General features: G+C 49.9%; 1 protein-coding gene across 1 annotated transcript in view; it reads left to right on the top strand.

Moving 5' to 3' along the window:
- The window catches only part of LOC144161000 (uncharacterized), a 121,331-nt gene that overhangs the window by 91,745 nt on the left and 4,180 nt on the right, over positions 1–25,406 (top strand). The window contains exons 6-8 of the mRNA XM_077692068.1: positions 147–250; positions 11,456–11,727; positions 16,576–16,739. Coding sequence (XP_077548194.1) covers positions 147–250; positions 11,456–11,727; positions 16,576–16,739 — 540 coding nt within the window. The remainder of the gene's footprint in view (positions 1–146; positions 251–11,455; positions 11,728–16,575; positions 16,740–25,406) is intronic.

Genomic DNA, 25,406 nt, shown 5'->3' on the forward strand with positions numbered 1-25,406 from the left:
ATGGTTCCACCACCATGATCAGAACACGTGTGGCGCAAATAGGTGCGCGTGTGCAGACGTATCGTCGGTGCCGCTGTCAGCATAGCGCGTAAACGCCGCCGATGACGTGATGGCTGACAGCAGCGTCGTGGCTCGCTTTCCCGCAGGCGGGCATCATGAAGAGGCTGGCGCCGCAGGAGAGCCTGTACGTGTGCGGGGCCGCCCTCGTCGCCAGCCAGTGGGTGGCCACTGCGGCGCACTGCCTGAAAAAGTAAGCGAGAGCAGCGCCGCGCGGGTTTCGCGGACCCCTCTCTTGAAGCCGCTCTCGGAGCGGGAAAAGCGTCTCTCAGCACGTACCTTTCGCTTGTTTAAGGACATGCGAGCTGATCGGTTTGAGGATCGAGGAAGTACAAATAGGCAGGTTACTGTGGCTGTATGCGCTTAAAATGCGCTGAAACACCCAAAACATTACCTACCCAGCACCAGAACTGCGGTTAGCAAGCCATTGCGGCAATCGTATGAGCGCGACTTCTTGCATTCGTCCCGCTAAGCGCTCCCTCTGCGCGTTTAACGCGCCGCATGTAAACATAACGCATAACGCTTCTTGTAATTCAGCCGTTCACCGACACACGAGATCGCAAGCATCCAATGCGGCCGTTAGAGAAGAACTAGTTGTTCTTAGCCCCCTTTTTACCTTGCATCAAAACGCAAATCGCATGCAGTCGCGCAGCTCAGCGCAGGTGGCACGAAAAGCGGATACGGCGCATCGGCGAGAGCGAGAAGATGCCACTGCTCGCTATCTACTGCGAGCTGGAAGTAAAGCAGTCGTAAACGATTAAAAATGACCGATAGATGACGCAAAGAAAAGTTGGTGAAGAAGGTACTAATGATCACTATGGCTGGGGGCTTACATCGAGGGGTTTTCTCTATGGCTGACGTATATATAGGGTAACATTACAGAGCCCGCAAGCGGCAGCGGGCACAAATTGCGACATGCCCTTCGCTGAAAACATGATCAACGCACAATACACGCAATAGACAACAGCGCAAGCATAATACACGTATACATACACATCGCACAGCACGTATACACTATTCACATGTCCGCGTTATCACAAAGCGCAACTAAAGCTTAAGCGGCTACAAATTATTTATAACACTGATTGCAGAGCGTGCAAGTAGGAACAATGAGCTTGTCGTTTGTTTCGAATAACCCGGAGACAAACGTGAGCCTCAGCTCTGTTTGGTTTTCATGGTGGAAAGCAACAGTGCGAAAGTAACAACGAAGAATACAGAAGAAATTCACAAGACGGGCGCTGATCTTGTGAAGTTCGTCTGTGCCTCTAGTCGTTTATTGCGATGCTACTTTCCATCATGATCGCGTACCAACTCGCCCAACTTTCCATTTTGTATTTTGTTGTTTCGTGAAATGTAACTCCTGCAATTGCAACCTTTTATTGGTTTCAGGTTTTGTAAGAAGCAGTAGAATAGCTCAAGGAAGAGAAAAATAACGTGTAAATAAACAGTACGGCGCATTTGTTTTAGTAATGACTACACCCACTGCCTTGCCTTCACTTTTTCAACGAAGAGCGCACCGCTGGTCTTGCGACCATTCAGAGACGCCAGCCGGAATGCTACTGCATGGGTCATTTTGTTGTTGGTAACTGACAGTGCATCAATATGCTGCGGTCCGTGCTCGTTGGTGAAGAAAGGGGCATTTTAGCATCATCGCTACGCACTTTTACCCTTGGGCGCGAGTAGTCCACAAATGCGGTGGCAACGTTGAACGGGGCGCAGGCGAGTCGCATTCAGCAAGCATGCATCAGCTACCGCAGATTGTGCGCGAAACACACGGCCGGAGAACCGTGCGTTTGCGTGGCAAGAACATGGTGATAAAAAAAGGACAAGGAAGGGGCGATGTTTCACAGAGTCATCGTGTACGCCCGATCGGCAACGAGGAATGGTTTCGTTAGCGCGGCCGGAGCGCCCTCAGATCGCGGGCGACAGGGGCGAATGTACGAGGCGTTTTTTTTTTTCGAGAAAAGCCAGATCCAGAAACTGAAGCTGAGTCGGATAAAGCTGCAGTGGCAAGAAAAACGCAGCAACTTTCCCCTAAAAAAGGGGCGCCTACAAAATAGTTGAGATAACGCCCCGAAAACGCAACGCAGATCATAGTTCGATCAAAAATAAGCCAGATCCTTCTGTTTATGAATCAAAATGAGGTAAATGCATTTTCCCAATGGGAATTTGCTTTCGGCTCGAGTATTCAGACTGTTTCGTGGGTGTTTTCGAAAGTTTTTTCGCGTTTCGGAGCAGCTTTACTATGAATTCAGATGGCAATTACGAAATTGGCTAAAGATCTGTCCCCAGGTGTCAACGACCAAGTGAACGGAATGAAACAGATGAGTGAAACAATGATTTCATTTCGTCTCGTTCCTACGAAATAACTGTGGTTATATTTTTTTCCTCTCATATTTACCATTTCAGTACTTAACTAAACAACCCGGCTTACAAGCCCTGGAAAATGTTTTTCCGCCCCCGCCGCCGGTCTGGGAGGGGAGTGGCTCGGGCTCATTCGAGTGGAGCTCTTTTCGCTTTTCGACTAAGCCAACCCGCATCTTTATGATGTAAATAAAGAACTTGAACTTGAACTTGAGTACGAACCACTTCATCAATGTGAAGTATAAGATATGAGCAGCATTTTTGTGGGGCGTTTTGGAAATTCATTGCAAAGCAATGTAGATTGATTGATTGATTGATTGATCGATTGATCTATTTCATTGATCGATTCATCTATTTGATTGATTGATTGATCAATTTGATTGATTGATTTATTGATTGATTGTAGGGTTTAACACGCCGACACAACGCAGGCGATAAGGCGCGCCGTAGTTGAGCGCTCCGGATTAATTTTGACCACCTGGGGATCTTTAACGTGCGCTTAAATCTCGTACACACGGGCGTTTTTGCTTTTCGCCTCCACCAGAAAAGCGGCCGCCGCGGCCGGGAATCGAACCCGCGACCTCGTACTCAGCAGCGCAACGCCTTAGCCACTGAGCCACCGCGGCGGGTTAATCTTCGGCCGACCGTACTGCCCAATGTTCCTAATTTATTTGGGGCCGAGATCACCACGTCGACAGCATGTACCAGCTGAGTTGCTGTTTGTACAAGTTCGTACATAACTGCAAGAATTCAAAAGCGCTGCACAAATACGGGGGACCGAAACACTAAAAGACTCTCCGTGGACACCGTGCATCTGCTCGCATTTCGGCCCCACGCCCTGTGCAGCGCTTCACATCCTTGTAAGCGCTGCCCAAAGCGCGAAAAAACGCATGACATGCCGTTTCACTGCCCCACTTGGTCATTACCCGAGAACGATGGGCCAAAATCTTACATGACGGACGCAAGCGCCACACCGCTCAGGCAAAGAGTGCTTTCTGCTCTTGCCACCTGGCAGCGCAACCATGCACGTACCTTGCGAATAATGAAAAAAATACCCTAATGAACCGTTTGATGAGCAGCGAAGAGAGAGAGAATTGAGCTGCAAAGGTAGGAGTGGATCCTTAGTGGACCGCGCCGTCGTTGCCCGGGTCGCAAGGAGTGCTTGGTTCTCCAAATGCCGCTAGAGGGCATTTGGAAGGGGTGGCAGGTACGGCTACATAAATATGCAGGGAGGCACAAAGTCTGATAAGTGGGTGCAAATTCAAAAGCTGCTTGAACGGGAAGGAATAGACGTGTACGCTTTAGCCGAGACTTACCTCCGAGACCTAGAAGCCCCACCTGTCATAGACAATTATGTCTGGGAAGGTTGCAACAGGACCACAGGAATGAAGAAAGGGGGAGGTGTTGGCATGCTCATTAAACAAGGGACCGACTGGCAGAGAGTGCATGAAAGCTGTAAAGAGCATCTATGGGTTAGAGGCACCATAGGGGGGAAAATACATGGTTAGGAGTGGTGTATCTGTGGACCGGAAGTAGGGCTAGGGAGGAAAATGAGGAAATGGTAAACTGTTTGAGAAGAGATATGAACGAGTTCAAAGATTCGGGCGAAATAATCATAGTTGGAGATATGAATGCCCATATAGAAGGTTTGGATGGATACACAGACCACAACGGTTCTCTAGTGATAGATCTATCTCAGGAAAACCGGCTTGTAATAGTAAACACGGAAAGCAAGTGTGACGGACAAATAACGTGGGAAAGCGGTAACAGGCAGTCCAGCATAGACTACAGTTTAGTATCCGAGACAGTATACGGAAGGCTGCGGGAAATGGGGATAGATGAAAATGGAACAGACAGCTTAGGAAGCGACCACAAGCGGCTTATCTTGCACTTTCGAGGCGCAACCCGGACAAATGTAGAAATAGGTTCAATAGGAGGAACTAATTTGAACAATGAGCAGTTAAAGATCCTCGCTGATATATTGGAAGATGAAATCAATAAATACCCAAACGAAAATTGGGATTACGCAACGAAACCGATGGAAAGGGAAGAGAAAGCTGAGAAGCTGGTGTAATAAGGAAATAAAAGGGGCTATTGACCAGCGAAGAAAGGCGTCGAGAGAACATAAGGAAGCAAAAAGAACTGGTACGGAGCCGGAGGTAGTGAAGGAGAAATGGGATATCTACCTTGTGAAAAAACTAGATGTGCAGAAAATGGTACAGTCAAAGATCAAGTAGAAAAGCGAACAACAGATGGCGGAAATACGGAAGAAGGAAAAAAAGCGCATTCAAGAAGTTTTGAAACCATGTAAAACGACTAAGCTCAAAAAAAGATAACCATCAAAAATTCCTGATTGATGAGGAGGGGAAACATTTAAAAGGAGAGCACGCGTTGGCGTATATTCATCGAGTGATTAGTGAGACGTTTAGGGCAATAGTGGTAGGGAAACCTGCACCGATAGCACCTGCACCGATAGCATCAGAAAGGGAAATAAGTTTGAGCAACCTTGATTGGAAAAAAGGAGAGCAAAATGTTTCCCCCACGACAGCAGTGGGCCCGGACGGAATACCAATGCAACTGATAAACCTGCTTGGTCCTAAAAGTAAGGAATCGTTTATGAGGTTAATAAATAAGGTGATAGAAACAAAACAAATACAAGAGGACTGGCTAGAAAGTAGGATGAATTTAATATATAAAGGCAGAGGAGACAAAGCCATTATTTATTCATACAGACCACTCACAGTAACGTCAGTGGCGTATAGATTCGTATTGCAGGCGATAAAATCAGAAATTCACGCAGGGATGGAAGAAAATGAAATACTTGGGGAACTGCAGAATGGATTTAGACAAGACAGGCGACTGGATGACAATCTGTTCGTGATAACGCAATGCATTGAAATTGCGGAAGCACAGAAGAGACCACTCTGGATTACGTTCCTAGACATTAAAGGGGCATATGACAACGTAAACAGAGAACGGCTGTGGAGAATGGTGAAACTGCAGGGATTAGATGACGAGTTAGTACAGTTCCTTATAGCAATCTATAAAGACAATAGAGTGAACCTTACATGGGAAGGACAGAAATGCGCCCAGCAGGTCAACATCAATCGGGGACTGAAACAGGGATGCCCTTTGAGCCCAATACTGTCCATGCTTTACATGGCAGGGTTAGGAAAGAAACTGGAAGAAAGTCAAGCAGGGTTTAGCCTAACCCTAATGCTGCAAGGCGAAGTGGTACAACAGCATATTCCAGGAATGTTATACGCAGACGACATTGTTCTTTTAGCTCATAACCAAATCGATATGCAGCGGCTAATAAATATTAGCGATCAGGAAGCCACCGACCTCGGATTAAATTTCAGTGCAGAAAAAATCAGGAATAATGGTTTTCAATGACGCTACCACCGACGTAGTGTCTATCCAGCAAGGCGAATTACCTAGAGTGAAGGAATATAAATATTTGGAAGTGTGGAGAAACGAAGGCGATAACTACTTAAGAACTCAAGTGGAGCAACTTAAGGTTAAGGGAAAGCGAAACGCAGCTATAATGAAGCATAGAGCTCTGTGGGGGTATAACAAATATGAAGTAGTAAGAGGAAAGTGGAAAGGAGTAATGGTTCCAGATCTGACGTTTGCGAATGTTGTACTCTGCTTAAAATCAGACGTTCTATCAGGCCTTGAAGTAAACCAGAGAACGGTAGGACGTTTGGCCTTAGGCGCGCATGAAAAAAACAACTAACGAAGCAGTTCAGGGAGATATGGGCTGGGCGTCGTTTGAAGTTAGAGAAGCACCGAGTAAAATTTGCTTTGAGACGAGGTTGAGGGCAATGGATCAACGAAGGTGGGCAGATAAGGTTTTTAGGTACCTATACTTGAAAAGCGTGGACATGCAGTGGTAATAAAGACTAACGATGAAATACGGTAAGAACAGTGGAGAATCCAAAACAGCCAAGGTAACCAATAAAGAGGCAAGGCAGATTGAAACCAGTAAATGGAGGGAAAAAATGGAAGCTAAAACGTCGTTAGAGATGTACAGAGGTGAGAAATTGAACATCAGAAAGGAAAATTTCTACGATAATTCCCAAGGCAGTGCTTTGCATTTTGAGGCTAGAGCAGGTTGCCTGCGAACTAAGAGTTTTATGGGGGGAAGTATTCCCAAAATGATGGGGTATACGTGGTCTGCGGAAAAGAAATAGAAACTTGCGGCACAGTGCTAGAATGTGAGGGTATCCATTCAAATCTACATGAAGGGAATATTGGGCTTGCAGAAGCCCTAGGATTTAAAGGTATCACAGAGGAAGTGAACTTCAAGGCTGTCGAGGGGACGAAAAGAAGGTTAGAATGCTGGTGGACGAAAAGCAGAGAGGAGAATATTTCCTACGACAGTTACCACCTGTAACAGAAAAAAAAAGTATTTTGTGTCTAATAAGCTTTTTGTGCCTGCCCTAAGCAGCGCTAGGATTAAACCAATAGTGTAAAACATAGGTATATTAGTCCTTTTCGTAAGATGACAAGTCATCACCCCGATACAAAGAGGAAACCAATAGAAATCATCATCATCATCATCATCGTCATTATCATCATCATCAGGTAACGCTGTCGTGGAAGAAGGGAAGGGGTCGCCGCCGGGCATGAGCTACTCATAGGCAATCAGTGCGAAAGCCTCGGCGGCAAAAACACCTGCGCAGCCAAAAGAACCAAGGGAGCGGCGAGTCACCATTGTGGGCGACTCGAACATGCGCAGGGCAGAGCAGGTGATTACAAAGAGGGTAGGGGAGGACAACCGAGTTAAGGCTAGCGCGCTCCCTGGAAAGATGGTTTGCGTGGTGATGGAGAAGGCGAAAGAGCAGGTGTGGGACACAATGACAGAGAAGCACCTAGTGGTGATAATGGGGGGCTTAAACGGCCTGCTTCAGGGAAGAGGACGAGGCATAGCGAAGCAGGTGGTGAAGGGGGCAATGAACTCCGGGCGATTTCGGACGACGCCCAGATCGCGGTCTACACGGTGCTGGAAGTTGAGGGCAGAGAAGGCCACGTAGCAAGGCAGTGGTAGAAGCGAACCGGGAAATTTGGACGCTCGCTAAAGCAATGAATTTTGAAGTGGTTGACCTCAACCGGGAAGTGCACAGTGCGGGCCGGGGTCGGGCGTTTGTGAGGGAGGAGTACATTTCACTGAGGGCGTAGCGGAGCCGGTAGGGAGGCGAGTAGCTGCGCGGGCGGTAGCTTTTTTAGGGGGGCCTAGAGCATCCCGGAAGCTGGACTAAATAACAGGCACAGTGAAAATGCGGCAGGGACAAGCGATTGCGATCGAAGTCGAATGTATAGCGCAAAGGAAAGTACCAAAGTTAGCACACAGGGCGCACAAAAGCTGAGAAAGGGGCATGAGGCAGCAATGCACGTGAGCGAGGAGGCAAGCGACGTCCCCCCGGTGACCGACTCTTATCCGAAACATCGGAAACAGAATTAACCGCAAGAAAAAGGGTGGGGTGACTAAGATCAACTACATAAACATGCACGGTGGCAGATCACGGGAAAAATGGTTAGAGGTTCGCAGTCAACTAGAAAAAGAAAAAACTGAAGTATATGCCTTTACAGAAACTTTTCTTCGATATTTAGAAGAGCCCCCAGCAATGCATGAATATATATGGCAAGGATGTAACAGAATGGTAGGTACTAGAAGGGGGGTGGGGGAGGGGTCGGCATGCTTATTCAACAGGGAGCCAATTGGCACAGAGTAAACGAAACCTTCGAAGAACGTATGTGGGTTAAGGGCACGATAGCGGGAAGAGAAACGCTGTTGGGAGTCGCCTATCTGTGGTCAGGTGGGAGGTTAGAGAAAAGAATGAAAAACTGGTAGGATGCATTAAGCGGGACCTCGATCAGTTAAGACAATCGGGAGAAGTAATTCTAGTGGGAGACATGAAAGGCCCGCATTGAGGACCTGGACGGATACACAGAGCGCAACGGCAAACTCGTACTAGATATGTGTGAAGAACAATATCTCATTGTAGTAAACAGAGAGAATAAATGTGAGGGACAAATTACTTGGGAACTAGGGGAAAAGCAGTCCAGTATAGACTACAGCCTCCTTTCAGAAGGAGTGTATGAAAGGTTGACCCTAATGGTAATAGATGAAATAGGTGCCCACAGCTTAGGAAGTGACCTAAGACGCGTGATAACATTGACTTTTGGAAAAATGGAAGTTCAAAACCAGAAAACACGACTTGAAATTAAACGATCAGCAAATGGCTTATATTGCCGAAAGCCTGGAGACGGATATCGATTGACAAACTACGAAAGATGGGGAATACAGCGAACAGATTGGTTTCATTCAAGGAAAGATAAGGAACGCGAAAGAACGCAACTACTGGAAAGGAAAAAGAAAACATAGAAGCTGGTGGAACAAGGAAATCAAGGAAGCTATAACACAAAGGCAGCAAGCCTCGAGAGAGCACAGGGAAGCCAAGCGAGTGGGAATGCAAAGAGAGGAAATAACTTTGAAGTGGAATTGGTACCGCCTTAAGAAGCTGGAAGTACAAAAACTTCTACAGCAAAATCTTAAACGAGAAAGTGAGCGATGGGTCTCGAATATACGGGCAAAGGATAAAGGCGCGCCGAGAAAGTTTTGGAATCATGTAAAGGAACTAAGGAAAAAGACCGAAGAACTACAACGTCATGTCATAAACGGCGAAGGCCAGGTACCAAAAGGGGAAGAAGCGGTATTTCACATACGCTCAATGATACAAGAGAAGTTCAGAATAACGGAGAGAGGGCTACAGAATTCAGGGAGTGGGGCAAGCGAAGTCGGTACAGGTAAACAGCTAAAGTTGGAGAATCTAAACTGGAAAAAAACCGAAGAAAATGTTCCAGCTAATACGGGAACAGGGACGGATGAAAGTCCTATACGGCTGGTCAACCTACTGGGTACAAAAAGCAAGGCACAACTGATTTGAGCAGTCGAAAAAGTGATAAAAACTAAGCAAGTACCGGACAATTGGCGTAAGAGCAGGATGAAGATGATATATAAAGGTAAAGGAGACAGGGCTGATGCCGATTCCTACAGGCCTATTACAGTTACCTCAGTGGCATACAGGCTGGCAATGCAAGCTATAAAAGCGGGACTACAGGCGTGGATAGAGGGGAACAGTATACTGGGAGAACTACAAAATGGTTTCAGACGAGACAGACGCTTAGAGCACAATTTATTTGTCCTAACCCAATGTCAATGGCTCAGGAGCGACCACTATGGATAGCATTTCTCGATATAAAGGGAGCCTACGACAACGTAGATAGAGAACTTCTATGAAACATACTTGAGCGGGAGGTATTAGGCCAGGACTTTATGGAGCTGTTGCAGGGAATTTACAGTGAGAGCGAGGTGCAAATTACCTGGGAGGACCAAAAGGGCACGGAACCGGTAGTCACAAAGAGAGGTTTAAAGCACGGTTGTCCTCTGTCGCCATTGCTGTTCATGCTGTACATGGCTAGACTAGAAAGAAAGCTTGGACAGGAAGTGGTACAACATACCCCGGGACTAATATATGCAGATGACATAGTACTACTAGCAGATAGCAAACAGTGTCTGCAACAGCTCACTGATATCTGCGGGGAAGAAGCCACTGAAGAAGCCACTGAAGAAGCCACTGACACTGGGGAAGAAGCCACGGGGAAGAAGCCACTGACTTTACCACAGCAAAGTCGGGAGTTCTAGTTTTAAATGACAACGCCCGTAACGAATGGGTATTCGTTCAAAAAGCAGCAATACCGTGGGTAACGGAATACAAATATCTGGGCATATGGTTAAACGAAGGTCAGGCGTATCTAAAAACTCATGAGGAGCATTTAACAATGAAAGGCAGAAGAAACGCATCTATAATGAAGCACAGAGCAGTGTGGGGATATAACAGATATGAAGTAGTGAGAGGAATCTGGAAGGGAGTAATGATACCAGCACTCACCTTTTCAAACGCAGTAGTGTGTGTCAAATCACAGATTCAATCAGGAATAGAAGTAAATCAGAGGGCCGTAGGTCGATTGGCATTAGGAGCACACAGTAAAACAACAAATGAGGCAGTGCAGGGACACATGGGATGGGCATCTTCGAAGTGAGAAAAGCCCACAGCAAAATATGTTGTGAAGAACGACTTAGAAATATGGATGATCAGAGATAGGCGGCCAAAGTGTTACGGTATCTTTACATGGAAAGCGTGGACACACAATGGAGGAAAAAAAAAAACCAGAAGGCTCAGGACAAAATATATGAACCCTGGAAGTGCAGGGGAAACGACCAAGGCAAGAAAAAATGACGTGAAAGAAACAGAGACAACGACCTGGAAAAAGAGGATGGATGCGAAGAAGCCCTTAGATATCTACACGATCGCTAAGCAGGAGATCACAAGGGAAAAGTTATTCGATAATACCAAAGGGAGTGCATTGCTTTTTGAAGCCCGAGCGGGTTGCTTGCGGACAAAAACGCTAATCCGCGAGCCCGTACAGGAAGAACTATGCGCAGGCTGCGGAAATCAGCCAGAAACTATGCGACATATTGTAACGGAGTGCAAAAGTATCCGTCCAGTCCTCAGTGATGGAGCCATCCAGCTTCCTGAAGCCCTTGGCTTTAAGGTTAGCGGAAAAGTCAACTGGACAGCAGTAGAGCTTAGTAAAAGAAGGTTAGAATGTTGGTCGGAAAAGAGCAGAGAACAATCTGGGAAGACATGCGAACGAAGAAGTCAGACTAGCACGAAAATTTCGTAAAAGTATTTTCTTTTTATTTTGACATTATTTTTTTTATTTATTTTGTTTGTATTTTTTGGCGAGGTGATTGTACAGTGGCGTTGCGACTAAGGCCGCTGTGCAAAGCCACCCCGTTAAAAAGGGGAGGCCACTGAGCATCATCATCATCAGGTCTTGCAGTCCGCAACGACGTGGCGAAGCGCACCTCATAGATTACATTCGGCCGCGTACTGTGTGGGAAAGCATTCTTACGGGGTGCCGTTTTGAAGCGTGGCTGGGTTGCTCTTCTTGTCTCTGGCAGCCTGCGTCCGCAGGACATCAAGATCCGGCTGGGCGAGTGGGACGTGAACAGGGACGACGAGTTCTACGCGCACGTGGAGAAGCAGGCGGCGCAGGTGGTCATCCACCCCGAGTTCTTCCCGGGAAATTTGAATAACGACCTGGCGCTGGTCCGGCTCGACTCGCCCGTGGACCTCAACCTGCCGCACATCGGCGCCGCCTGCCTGCCCGAGCCCCGGGAGAGCTTCGAGGGACACCGCTGCTGGGTCACCGGCTGGGGCAAGGACGCCTTCGGTGAGCCCCCTCCTCTTCCTTCTCCGCTGCGCGCTCCGGGCAGCGGGCCGTGAGTGACGTTGAATGTGGGCACGCGGGCCGGCTCTAGAGATAGACCACAAAGCCACTAAGACCGCGCTGTTTTTACATCATGTCATTTAATTAGACTGCGAGCTACGTTCGGTGATCAAATGCGGATTTCCCTTCGCGCCAGAGCGCTTTCGCCGGAGGATTGGTTCGGCTCGCGGCTCGCGGCTCGCGGTGAGCATTCCGGAAGCCGCGTCCGGTGAATCACACGATGCTGGTGCCGGGGCCGTATCACGATCGGTCAGGCATTGTGACTGCTTCCCCCGCATAGCTTTTTAAATGCAGAGCATTTCAGTAACTCACGATGTCACCCGCGTTGTCCCGTCGTAGTCCGCACCGTCGTTGTCCTCACCCCTCCCCCTACACTATATAAAAGAAAATACTATCCGGCGCCAGGTTTCGATCCCTCGACCCTGCGGGCGGAACGCAATGTACATGGTACTCTACCCACTGCACCACAGAGCCGATACAGAATGGGACGCTACGGAATGGCACGCCTTATATTGTTGACTCATCCAAATTACTGCTGACGAGCGCTCTTTCGTCAGCAGTTGCCACAACTGCAAGAACATTAACGTAATGCAAACTACTTAACGTCGTGCGCCCCCGGAAATGCTCTGCATTTGATCGTGCCCCTCGCGAGGGGGATGTTTATACAGGAACTCCTACTTCTAGCGGACTCCTGGCGCCCTCTTTCTGCCATTGTAGAGACTGTGAGGCGGTCTTCGAAGGGCGCCAAATTTGAATTCTACAAAATTCCCCCCCCCCCCCCCCCCCCACTTTTTGCCGATGCGATTTCTTCGCATGACACAGACACAGGCTCGAATCCTGCCGGTGCCTGCGTGATTTTTTCCGATTGTGAATGCTATGCGCACGGACGCGGACTGACATTGTGCGGTCCTCGGGTACTCCGCACCATAGAGTTTCTTACAATATACACTAGAGAGGAATGAGAGAGAGAGAAACAACTTTATTGAGAGAGATACAACTTTATAGAGAGGAATCTAGCGCTAGCGTCTATGCGGCTCACATCAAGGCCGTCTGTGTCGTCATGAACCGCCATTGCGTCATGCGCTCGCCTAAATTTCATCATTGGCTTGGATTGAAACGTATTAGTGACCGCAAATTTAAACAAACTTCCGCAAGAACGCGAAAAATAGTGTGCAATTATGTAAGGACAAAATATAGCAGGCTGTTTTAAAACTACGAAAAAAGGAGATAAAGCGTATTTTTGCGGAACGTTTGTTCCTGATATTTTGCAGGCCGAGGTGGTAGTTACGAACAATGTTAATATTTGGGGAGGAAACTTAATTTTCAGCTTTGAAGGCGTTCCGAGCGACATTTTCGCCAGTGTCTTTCACATCTAAGTATGCGCCATCACCGCTTGGCGGTATATGCGTGCACGGCTTGCGGGTATAAAAAGGGGGCGTACACGCACAGCTAGGCGTCATGCCGCCACCGATGAAATGCCGGTTGTGCTGGTATTTAGATGTCGAAATTACATGGCTCAATGCGGTTGGTCGGCTGTCCTCCTCAATCGAGTGGTTCAGATGTGGGTTGATGTGTTGCAGACATCTTACACACACAGTAAGATGTATACGAAGGGGAAGGAAAACGGACAGCCACATGTTTGTACACGAGAATCGAGCTCAAGGGCTTCCAGTTTTTAAATCGGTATGGGACAGATGCATGCTGTTCGTTTGGAGGAAGAAGGGCAAGAATCAAAGCATTTTCCAGAATACAAGCGCGAGTGGGTGCAAAAACTACGGAAAGCTGCTGGCACCGCTGTTACCGCCCCAAGTTCAGCTCGGCGAATCCATCCCGGATGAACAGCGAATTTCCCGCTTGGAACGCAGGCGTGATCCAATATCACACCTTCAGAGGTCTTTCAGGGGATATTTTCGATTTTCGATGGCGGCTGTCACTACTAAGCACGCGAACATGACCGGTTGCGGGTTTATGCGTGCGCAGGTTTGTAGTGGGGAATACTGGGAGGGACGACGGGAGGCGTGCACGCGCAGCTGTAGGTTTCATGCCTCTACTGATGGATGACACGTCCGTTGTGCTGGTGCTAGATTCAAACGCCGACGTTGAACGGCCCAATGGGACCTGCCCGGAGTCCGTGGTGGTAGAGCAGATTGGGTTTGTCTGTTACACTCTTAGGCAAAAAGGACTAAAAGTTCGTCCTTGCGGAAACTAACGGCCTCTGCCACAATCATTAGTCCCTTTGGGGACTAACGGTTAGTCCCCCACCCGGATGGTCCGTTCCGATACTCCCCAAGAACGAACTGCGTAGAGTGCAGAAAAAAGAAAAAAACTCCAGCCCCGGCAGGGATCGAACCCCTGACGCCCGGAAATACACACAAGGAAACCGACGCGTTATCAGCTAGGCCACGCCGCCGGGTGGGAATTGCGGCAGATAATATTGAAGTGTACAGCGTGTAGCTCTGTGCATAACGCAACAGACCCATTGCAACTGGTGCCCGAATTTCTATCTCTGCAAGCGAACGTGACCGCGTTTTGCGCCTTGCGCTTAGCGCTTTGCTAGGTTTAGGGACTATTGCTCAGTTCGATTCGAAGTAGAGCCTCACAACCATAGTTTTTCTCGTAAATAACAATCAACTCGTCGTCGCCTAGTTGAAATAGGTAGCTGGGCGATCGGACGACTCATTTGTTTTCGCACAAAGTAGCGCAAGCTAAGTGCTTTCTTAGTGCTCGATACATATGTTAAGTGCTCTATGTAACGTATGTGAAAGGTGTCGTCTGTGTGAGTGTCAGAATAAGGAAACATGCCATATTACCCTGCATCGGCGAAAGCGAATTCGGTGTTGCTTAGCCTGAATTCTTCAAATTCGCGTCGCTAGAGGATTGCGACTGGGAAATGCAAGCGGGTTTTACAGCAGTTGCAGCATTGTCATAGGTTTGGTGCCCAAGGCAATTATGTACCGAGTGTAAAAGATAACTTCGAGACGCTTACCTGTAACGAGCAATTTTGTTTTGCAGTTGTCATCAGCAACATGCGTTTTTTCTCGTATGTTAAACATATACATATTCATTACGCTCAGGAATCCACTTTTGCTATTGTCACTAATTTTTGCGTTACTGTTAAGGCGCTTGAAAGCTTTCATTGGCCGTTATTACCTGGCACTAATCGTATGCAACACAGCGTATCATAACCTCGCCGAGAAGCGTATGGCAGTCGCGCTTCGCCACTCCTTGCCATTACCCGCCGCTCTACTAACCCTAGGCGATTTTCTTATAACTAACATCAATATTTTCTCCCGTGGCACCATCTAAAGCACCCAGTGACTGCAATGGCTTGTGTTTTGGAAATATAAAACTGTTCGCAGACATATGCGCGAAAGGGCAAGGACGAAGCCATTAGGGGATTAACGACGCAGCAAAGAGACTAACTGCAAGCGCTTCGTCTTCCCGTTACTCCTTATAGATCGTCGGGGACGAACAGTTAGTCCGCATTTATGGACACGGCACGTACTCTGCCGCAGATACTCCCCTTGAAGATGAACGGTCGCCCGCGAAGACTAACGGCTGTATTTTAGTTCCTATTTTAGTCCTTTTTGCCTAAGAATGTAGGCTATGTTCAGATTACAGACGCAAAACCCGTATCGTGATCGATGGACGTAAAATTGACATGCCACGCAGTTCGATTGGCTGAGACGTTAAATGACGTCATTCTTTAAAGTTATTACGACAGTTGCGGCAACAGTCTGAACCCGGCCTTACACAAACAGTAAGATGCTTACGACGCGGGAGGGTCACAGGCAGTTCCATGTTGATCTGCAAGAACAAAGCCTGGGTGCGTCATAGGGTTCATTCCGCTAATTGGCTAGGAAATATGCTCCATCGCAAATTACGATAAACGTGTTTTGTTTCGTGTGCTCCGTAGACTGCGTCCAGCTTTGCAGGTCATCCTTCTTCACAGAAAACAGGGCACTAATTTTTTATTATTGCTGAATTTTTTATTTGAGCGTACGGCGCGCTGAGTGCGCAGGCGCGAAGATGTGGATGTTCCTATAAATTATATGTTTCCTCAATAAAAAAAATCAGTTGTAAGTCTGCGCCGGACCCATATTATTTGTGCCTCTTTCTGTGTCCTCCTGTTGCCGCGCAGTTATATTATGGATCCATACCAACTCGCCCAATGCACTGTACTCCTACTATTCACAATAAACAAAACGCTATAGCATGCATTTGGGGCCAGGCCAAAGGGCACCCAAAAACACGTTCACTTCTTGCTTCGAACGCGTCCTTGCATGGCGGAGTGTCGCGACCGCAGCGCAAAGGCCACTTCCACCGTCGTTGCGCGTCTTTCTTGTAACGCGGTAAAGCAGTTTTCTGTGTTCCGTTCTGTTGGTGGAGCCAGTCACTCAGCCATTCCACTACACAACAGCAGAGAAGCCGAACAGCGTCGCATACGAAACTGCATACGCGGTCGCATACGAAACTGCATACTAAACTGCCTACATGCCGCACGCCACTGCACGCCAGCGGCCAGAATTTTGCGTGGTTGCTTACGCTAGCGATGGCCTTTGAGACGCGCACCACAGCCACCGCCGTCGGCCGCAGCGCAGCCGTAAAGGGAGTTTTCCTGCGCGACGTTGCGTAACCCGAGCGACATCGTAAGGACGGTGCGTGGAAAAGGGTCGCCCTGCCCCTATACCTGCCCGCGCCGACGTTTAGCTGCCCATTGCTTTGCGCGAATCTCGCAAACGACGCGAGAGGCTTGCTCCCCTCACGGAGGCTGTTCCGCCGCCGCCGCAGGCAACCAGGGCGAGTACCAGAACATCCTGAAGAAAGTGGACGTGCCCGTGGTCAGCCACGACGACTGCCAGGAGCGGCTGAAGCGGACGCGCCTCGGTCCCTACTACCAGCTCCACCCGGGCTTCGTCTGCGCGGGAGGAGAGCCCGGCAAGGACGCCTGCACGGTGAGGCGTGGCTGCAGAAGAGAGACCACTTCGCTCTCTTGTGGCACGCGTGTTGTGTTACTGTTTTCAATGTGGTTTCTGACCCTTCCAAGCCAAATCGTGACGTGTGAGTGCTCCTCAGCGAATCCTCTCTGGATTCTCGGCTCTAGATTGTGAAATTCCGCCCACTGGGGATTAATTTCTCGCATTTGTCTTGTTCTTTGGGCGATAATCTGGTGCCGCGAATAGGACTGCAATAGTCTGTTTTTGCGCCAGTTGAATGTTAGAAGGGCTTCAAGCGTTTGTATATAGTTGATTGTTTGATTTTATTGCCATTTCTCATACCTTCTATACTGGTTCCTTTCTCTCTTTGTCCGCCATACCGTTTCCGCTGCAGGAAGCAACATGTGAAAGATTAGACTTTGAGGCCTACCTCTCCTTTTGTCATAAACTTTTCACAGAATTAATTTAGTTTCGAATGAACCGCTAAAGCAAGCACCGAAATGCTGGCCCGCAAATGAAGGGCACCATAATGGAAATGTATCTACGGGGGCTGCCAGGCCGCTCAGTCAGAGCTGCCGCTTGCGAGGTCACAGGGGCCAGATGAAAAGAAGGAGAAAGGAAAGGTCGAGGCAATGCCGTATATGCAAAAAGTGTCGCACAACATAAAGAAAATTGCTTCGCGGCACGCGGTTCAAGTGGTCTTTTCCGCGCCGTGTAAACTCTCCAGACTGTGCGCGCGCAATGGAAATATGGGAAAAGAGAAACGAGCGTGTAAGACAAACCATGTCAAGAAATTCGTTAACTGTGAGCACAGTGTGATCTGGAAAATTCCGCTGAGGGGTGGGAAGGTTTACATCGGCTAAACCGGCCGATGTGTCAGTGAGCGGCTGAAGGAGCATTGCGCGTTAGTTAGTTCTCAAGGAGATGAACACCTTGCCTTTCACGTCGACAGTGCAAGTGCGATCCATTATTCGATGGTGTAACGATCCTTGGAAAAGGCAGGACTAAGAATGAGAGGGAAATACTGGAGGCGTTCTTCATAAGACAACAGCAGGAAGGCAATTGCATTAGCGCACCGTCTATCACCCTCAGCGATAAAGAAATCGAATTCCTTCAAACTTGAGTGGTGTTGATACGAAAGCGGCGGTAGTTAGTAACAGTAGCATTTTCATTCATTTCACGCGTACGTGTTGGCGCATGCGTTGACTTGGTTGTTCACAGAGTGTGTCGGTTTCTTCTATTAAATTTCAGTTGCTAGTCCAGCGTTGTGTTGTCTCGTTTCTCCTCGTGTTTTGCGTCCTTTTTCGCTGGTTTCCGTTCCGTGGAAATAACGCCCTTTGTGTAATTTCGTATGGGAGTTTGAGAGGCAGATAAAATAATCTTGGGGGGTAGGTGATTGAGTAAGGGCAAGGGCAATGGCCGCCTCGTCCGCAGTTACCGAAGAGGTGGTAGTGACTGTAGCTGAGACCTGAGGGATTGTTGGAGAAGCGCGTACTGCAGCGAGCGCGAAGGCAGGGCGGGTCTGTTCAGAGGGAGGGTAGCGGGAGAGGTGTGCTTGGGATCGGGCTAGACGGCGTCCGCGGTGGTAGGCTGGATTCATATTTCGCGGGATCGGCTGAATGTGGATACGCCCGCGGAGAAGCCGGGGGATGTGAGCTTGAGGATCTAGTAGAAGCGGGCGGTTGGCATGAATTCGATCGACGATCTGCTGACCAGCCGAAGCCTGGGAAAAGCGCGTAGCTGGGTCAGGCGATGGGCTTCGATTAGTTCGTCATGGTATTATGTATACCAAGCCCGAGGAGTCCTTGGGTGGGTGCGTGTGGGGGCAGTAGCAGCACGGAGCGATAGACAGAACGCACCATCACCGGACTCATTTCTTCAGCTGGGCGACGTGACGTCACGTGGCGTGAACGGATCGTGCCACGCGTCGCGCAGCGCCTCGCGAAGTGTATTGCGTCGCCGCCCCGCGTCCCGGAGGGCGCAGGAATAGTGACTTCACAAAACAGACACCTGCGCAGCAGTGAACAGCAGCAACCGCCGAGGGAAGGCGCGAGGTGGGCCAATGCCGCAAGCGGGAACGCGCACAAGAGAGGCAACCAATGCTGCGAACAGCTGAGAGCGGCCAACGAGGTGATGCCAAAGAAGCTCGAAGAAATAGAAAAAAATTCCCCCGCACCTCCCCGAAAGGGATTGTGAGGATGCAGAAATGCGAACGTCGAACGCAACGTCCTCGGGTACCATGCGAGAAAGGCACCGCACAACCTTCGATACGTCGATGGGCACGTTCACCGCCTTTCTCTTGATTCCAAACTGCCCGTTGCCTCGAGTCAGCCGCCTGATGCTCATGAAGGGGAGTCGAGGCGCGATGAGCCGCTCTTCGACCGGGTTCAGATCGGGAAGATGCGCCGGCCGAGGAGGATAACGGTAGCCAAAACTCACGCAGCCCTCCTCTTCGCAGCTTTGTCTTCTTTCCTTCTTCTTCTTCAGCGGTTCCCCTACGGAAAGATGACGATGGTGGTTGAACGCGAAGCTATCTCGTGATAGATTGTTTGGTTGGCCAACCCCTAGGGGCATCATGCAACAATCATCATCAGACGCGCTGCGGACGCCGTCGAAGGGACGCACGACAACCCTCGACTATAATGCATTTCTGCATAAAAGAAACTCCGGAGCATGCAAGCGCTAATACAACAGCAGCAGCAGCAACAGAGACGTTACCAAGCAGAAGAGCTGCAAGAAAACAAAGCGGACCAGACGAGCGCGCCACAAACGCAACAGCGACAGCAGAAGAAGCAGGTACAACCGCGACAACAGCACAGCAAAAGGAACAACGGCAAGAGGAGCAGCGATGGAAATCGCGAAAAATGAAGGCGAAGACGAAGAGGCGCCAAAGAGACGAACAAGACCGTCTACCAAGAAAAATTACGACGCCCAAATCGGAAAGCTGACGACCACGGTGGACAACTTAACAACCACCGCAGGCAACCTTACGACCACGGTGAAAAACCTGGCGACGGACACGGAACAGCGCTTCGCAAGGCAGGAAGAGATTCTCTCCACGCTGACGGCGTCCCACAGGAACCTCTGTGAGCGCTTCGAGATCATAGAACAAACACATGTACGCAACCCGATGTTCGCTGCACCCGATGTCCGCGGAGCAGTTCTCCAATCATCCGTACGTCGAAAAGCAGGTGCAGCAACCCACGATGCAATAACACCAATTCCAAGACAACGCACAGTACAGCCGGAAACCGAGCGGTGTACAGAACTGTCGAAGTTTCGGGAAAAAGAAGGAGGCGCTGTAGCAACACATTCGGAGCTCTCCAAATAAGTTGGACGTCATCATGCTGCAGGAGACGGTGGTGCCGGACCCGAAAACAACAAAGTACGGAGCCAACGCCCACACGAACGGTCAATGAAGGGTAGGGCCTGACCGCAATAGAAAGACAACTAGTAAACAAAATTAGTGCCCTTCCCCACTGTGAAGAAGGATGACCTGCAAAGCTAGACGCAGACCACGGAGCGCACGAAACAAAACACGTTTATCGTAATCCGCGGTGGAGCATATTTTCCAGCCAATTAGCTGAATGAACCTCTGACGGATCCAAGCTTTGTTGTTTCAGATGAACATGGAACTGCCATGTTCCTCCCATGTCGTAAACGTCTTAGTGTTTGCGTGAGGCCTGGTTCAGACTGTTGCCGCAACTGTCGTAATGAGCTCAAAGAATGACGTCATTTCACGCCTCAGCCAATCGAACTGCGTGACATGGCATTTTTTTTTACTTTCGTAGATCACGATACGGGTTATGCGTCTGTGAGCTTAACATAGCCTAGCACACTAGCCCAATCCCCTCTACGACTAAGGGCTCCCGACAGGTCCCATTGGGCCGTTTAAATTCCGAGTTTAAATCTCGCTCCGGCGCAACGGACATGCCATCCGTCAGTACGGGCATGAAACCTAAAGCCCCTGGTGCACGCCTCCTCTCCTCTTTCCCAATATTCTCCACTACAAACCTGCGCACGCATAAACCGGCAACCGGTCATGTGAGCGTGCTTAGAAGTGACAGACGCCGTCGAAAATATTCCCTAAAAGCCTTCTAAAGAAGTGAAATTCGCTCACGCAGGCGTTCCAAGCCGGCAACTTGCTGTTCATTCGTGACGGATTTGCCGCTACTCCACGAGCTGAACTTGAGGCGGTAACGGGGTGCCGGCAGCTTTCCGTTGTTTTTGCACACATTCGCGCTTGTGATCGGGCCAAAGCTTTCATTGTTGCTCTTCTTCCTTCAAACGAACGGCATGCATTCGTCCCATAACGATTTAAAACCTGGAAGCCCTTTAGCTCTATTCTCGCGTACAAACAAGTGGCTGTTCGTTTGTTCCCCCTCGTATGCATCTTACTGTGTGTGTTACACCCGATTGAGGAGGACAGCCGACTAGCCCCATTGAGCCATGTATTTCGACATCTGACCGAAGCCGACCGCGACACAATATAGAGCGACTCCCAAGAAGCCGTCCGAAGGCGCTCGTCTTGTGTACCTCAGCTATAGTCCGTGTTTTTGTTGCGCTGTTTAGTAATGAACGGACGCGCTAGCAGCAAAGCAATCAAGATCATGAAAAAGTCGGGTACCTGAGAAGACCGCAGGGTGGAACTCAGGTGGATTCAGGTGCAAGGGGGCGAATGCTCGTCGCACTCAGCGAGCCACCACGAGATGGCCCACCACGGGGAGGCGCGCGCAGTAACACACCGCGCCCCCCGAGTGGTAATGGTGGACATCGGGCGCTGAGCCACTAAGAGGCGACGATTCTCAAACAACTACAGACGGCGTCGGTCACTTCACGGGCGGCACTGCACCGCATGTGCCCAGAGGAGAACACGGGCAGCCGACGCGAGATATGCAAAATGGGGCCGGCCAACCAGTGGCACATCATGTGGGACTGCGCCACCGACCCAGAAGGCGCCAGTTTCGAAGAACACCCGGCACAACTACAGGGAGCCAACGAATCGAGAGACGAGACAAAGCAAGAGTGGGCCATCACTGCGCTCAGAAAGCACGGACTCTGTAAAGGGGCCTACGCCTATTAGGGTAGCGAAGAAGATGCGACGACGGGCCGCATCGGGACGGGGGCCCTAGCAAGTCCCCGCCCACTGCAGGATCGATGTAAGTAAGGTCCTTTCCAGTCCAGTCCAGAGTAGTAGTAATAAATTGATAAATCAAAAGGAGAATCAAGCACCCTGGATGGGTGGGGTGGAGGTTAGGATTGAAGGGTGTAGGGGCAGGTAAAACACCTCAGAAATAACACAAGCTCACTCGGCACTGGCAAGTTGCCCACGGCTTCTGGCAGTGCAGGAGCAGCAATCGTGAGGCAAGTCGTTCCAGATCATTAAACCGGTTTGTGTAGACTGTTTGGCTGGGCCGTATTCGGTGAATTGTACAAGAAAGCAAGTGTGTGTTCTGACTCGCTGCAGGTTTGTTTCTTCTGGCGCGGGTGGGGGGCTCAGGAGTCGCGCATGGCCATTGCGGGAAGCATCGCCCTTCCAAAGTAAATGCAACGAGCTCGGCGTGCAGTGGGCGTCGCAGTAGGGGCAACGTTGATGCAGGGAACTAGCGGGGTCTGTTCATTTATTGACGGGGCCGACTTCGCGTAGATGTTATTTCTCCCGAGTGTGTGAGCGTTTCTAGTGGGGTATGAATTCCCACCGAACGGAATCCGTCAAGCTGTCCACCCTGAGCCTTCCTCGTTTGATCTGCCAGCTTCGCTTGGTGCTGGCAACCATGGGAGGCGTGTGAAGCCTCTCCCTGGCAGCGGCGTGTGTCCAGCGGTTACCGCGCGCTTCGGGGTTATGCCCAGCGTGTGATCAACGGGCGCGCCGACGCTTTCCGTTTCAGGGTCTATAGAACGGAAAGTGTGAAAAAAATGGCCGACTTTACGAAGAAAGCTGCTGGTAAAATGTTGCAGGACACATTTCCGTAATGTAGAAAACAGAGAGAATCATAAGAACAGAGAATCATAAGCCCGTTGTACGGCAAGGCGTTGGCAAGAGAGTGGACCATCATAAATTTACGGGCGACGTGCGTTCGATAAAGCGATAAGGACCGTGGTACTGTCCAGAGAACGTGTTGCTGGGCGTGTTGCCTGAGGTCTACAAACACACTGAGTGGCGCAAATACACAACACACAAGAAAGAAGACACGGACAGGCGCTAAATTTCCAACAGTTTAATGGCAATGACCGCAACGAACAGCCTGCTTGGCAAGCCCGGAGGACTGGTTGGAAACCCAAGCCAAAAGACATCGTTCGGAGCGAACACCGAACGATGCGTCGTGGCGGATCGTGTGGCGCCCTCGTTCGTCTGGCGTGAATGAACGGGCCGGTCGCCGATACTCCGGAGTACGTCGAACAGCGTCGAACACTGGTGTGCATTCCAACGCGTCGCGGCTGCTAGAGACGGTCGTGTCGAGGATATACGACGGCTCCCGTCCTTCACGATGGTATTGTATGCGTAGGTCACCAATGCAAGGACCGTATGGATGGCGGGATATGACATGGCGGGATATCGAATGGCGGGATATGACACACGCGCTGCCAGTAATGTGCCGCGGAAAAGTAGGAAGACGGCGTGCCAAGGGAACATCACCATCATGAGCCGGTAGCTAGAGCCCTAACCTCAGGACCCAAGTTGGGTCTGGTGGCCGGGAGGAACGGCCCGTGGGCTCCTGATGACGGTGCAGCGCGACTTGGAGGCACGCGAGGCCAGAGAAACTCCTTGATCTCCTCATCTCCGAGGCCTTGCCCTCGAACGGCGCCCTCCGTAGCCGGCTGCTCGACGCCTCGCACCAAACTGCGAAATCTCCGGCAGCAGCATCGCGGCTGGAACACCCTCCATGTCGACATTCAGGCTGCCAAAGAGAACGAGGTCGTGGGACAACTGAACGGGCTGAAGGACACACTCCGGCCAGAGCCACCAAAACTCACCAAAACAGCAAAAGGGAATATTAGGCCAGTTGGTTTGGAATCGTGATTCAACAGCGCAGGGAACGAGACGAGGAGGAGAAAGACACGGGGCGAGCGCCGACTAGCAACTGAATGTTTATTAGTACAGAAAAATGCAAAAAATAACAGAGGGGCGCCCGCACCATAAACACATTATGTTTTTATCTTCTTTCATCTTCTGTTCTTTCCTTCCACTTCCTTTTTTTGTTTTTTACATAATGTGTTTATGGTGCGCGCAGATCTCTGTCTGTTTTCTGTTTTTCTGTCGTAATAAGCATTCTCTTGTTACTTCACGCTCTTCCCGTGTCTCTCTGCTCTTCGTCTCGTTCCTTTCGTTGTTGAATCATGTCATCAAACCAGCAGACAGCATTGTGGACTGACAAACTTTGAGAATAGGTAAGCCTGAAACCCGCGATGAATCTCTCACCCAAAGAACTTGACAAGCAGATCCGAGATCCTCTACACTTCTAAGACATTGAAACGGATCGCCAAGAGTCAGACCAATGTCTATATATGATTTTTTTGCGCAAATGATGGCTTCGTGAAAAGATATTGACAATACCCAACTGGCAGCAAGTCACGAAGGACAATCTTTCAGAGAGACCCGCAAGCATTTCTCAGGTCACAGTCATCGAAATATCATGTAGCCCGTTGGTTACATCTCCAGTTGTTTGTGATGAAGCATCTGACTACGGAGACAGATCACTAGTAACGAAGACAACAGCGAAAACAACCCCATTGAGCATTAATGCTCAGCAGAAGTTCCCGAGTCAGCACCTCAACAATAATGTGTTACAATGCCTCTAATCTAAGAGTGACGCGAAGAACATCGACTCGAGCCGGCACAGTAAACGCAGTCTGCGTTTGAAGTCCCAGTAGAACAATTGGGACGTCAAGGCGCAACCACACTGAGCCGCAACTACAGATTTTACCCGGAAACTACAAGCCAGGTCACTCTGGCCCAAGGCCCCTGGGTGTTCGACGGCCCGAAGGCGAACTCTGCCACAGAAGGGGCTGTCGAGGCACGAGCAAATCCAGACAGGGAAGCACCTCGACTGGCGCAGTGTTTCACGCCTGCCCCGGAAAACATTCGCCGTCTTCCTCGGAAGAGAGCAATTAAGAAGCGGCATCGCTCCTCGAAGCACCGTTGCAGAAGGAGACGGCTGACTATGCCTATCGGCCCCAGCGTCACCGCGAGCGGAAGGATGTTGTAAAAAAGGATGAAGACGGCGTGCCAAAGGAATCATCAACATCACGAGGTGCTGGAGCAAGAAGAGGGAAATGAAGAGCGTCCTTAGCAAAGCCATGGCCCTGGATCCATTTCCTCGACATAATGTGTGGTCAAGGCTGCGCGTAATACGGAGTACTCGTGCGGCAAACATTGATGCGTGCCTTGAGGAGTGCTTCTAATACGCCAGAGAGAAAGGCACGCCCCTGTCACTGAGAAGCTCACCAGGAGGAGCTCCGTGACGCATTATGGCGCGATTGAGGGAAACACTGTGTCGTCCCGTGGGGCAGCGGTTTCGGCGTCAACGGCTGCGGTCGCTCACCGATTTCAAGCGGTAGTATAAAGGACGTAAAGGGTTCGAATTGCCACGCGAGCAAAAGACCGAATGTGCGAACGGCAGGGGCCCGAAGCGCGGTGGGAAGGCGGTTTGCCGCGCTGACAGCCCGGCAATGAGCGATGATAAC

Source organism: Haemaphysalis longicornis, unplaced genomic scaffold (genome assembly GCF_048455015.1).
Source record: "Haemaphysalis longicornis isolate Haplotype H1 unplaced genomic scaffold, Haemaphysalis longicornis Haplotype H1 scaffold_11, whole genome shotgun sequence".
NCBI classification, from domain to species: domain Eukaryota; kingdom Metazoa; phylum Arthropoda; class Arachnida; order Ixodida; family Ixodidae; genus Haemaphysalis; species Haemaphysalis longicornis.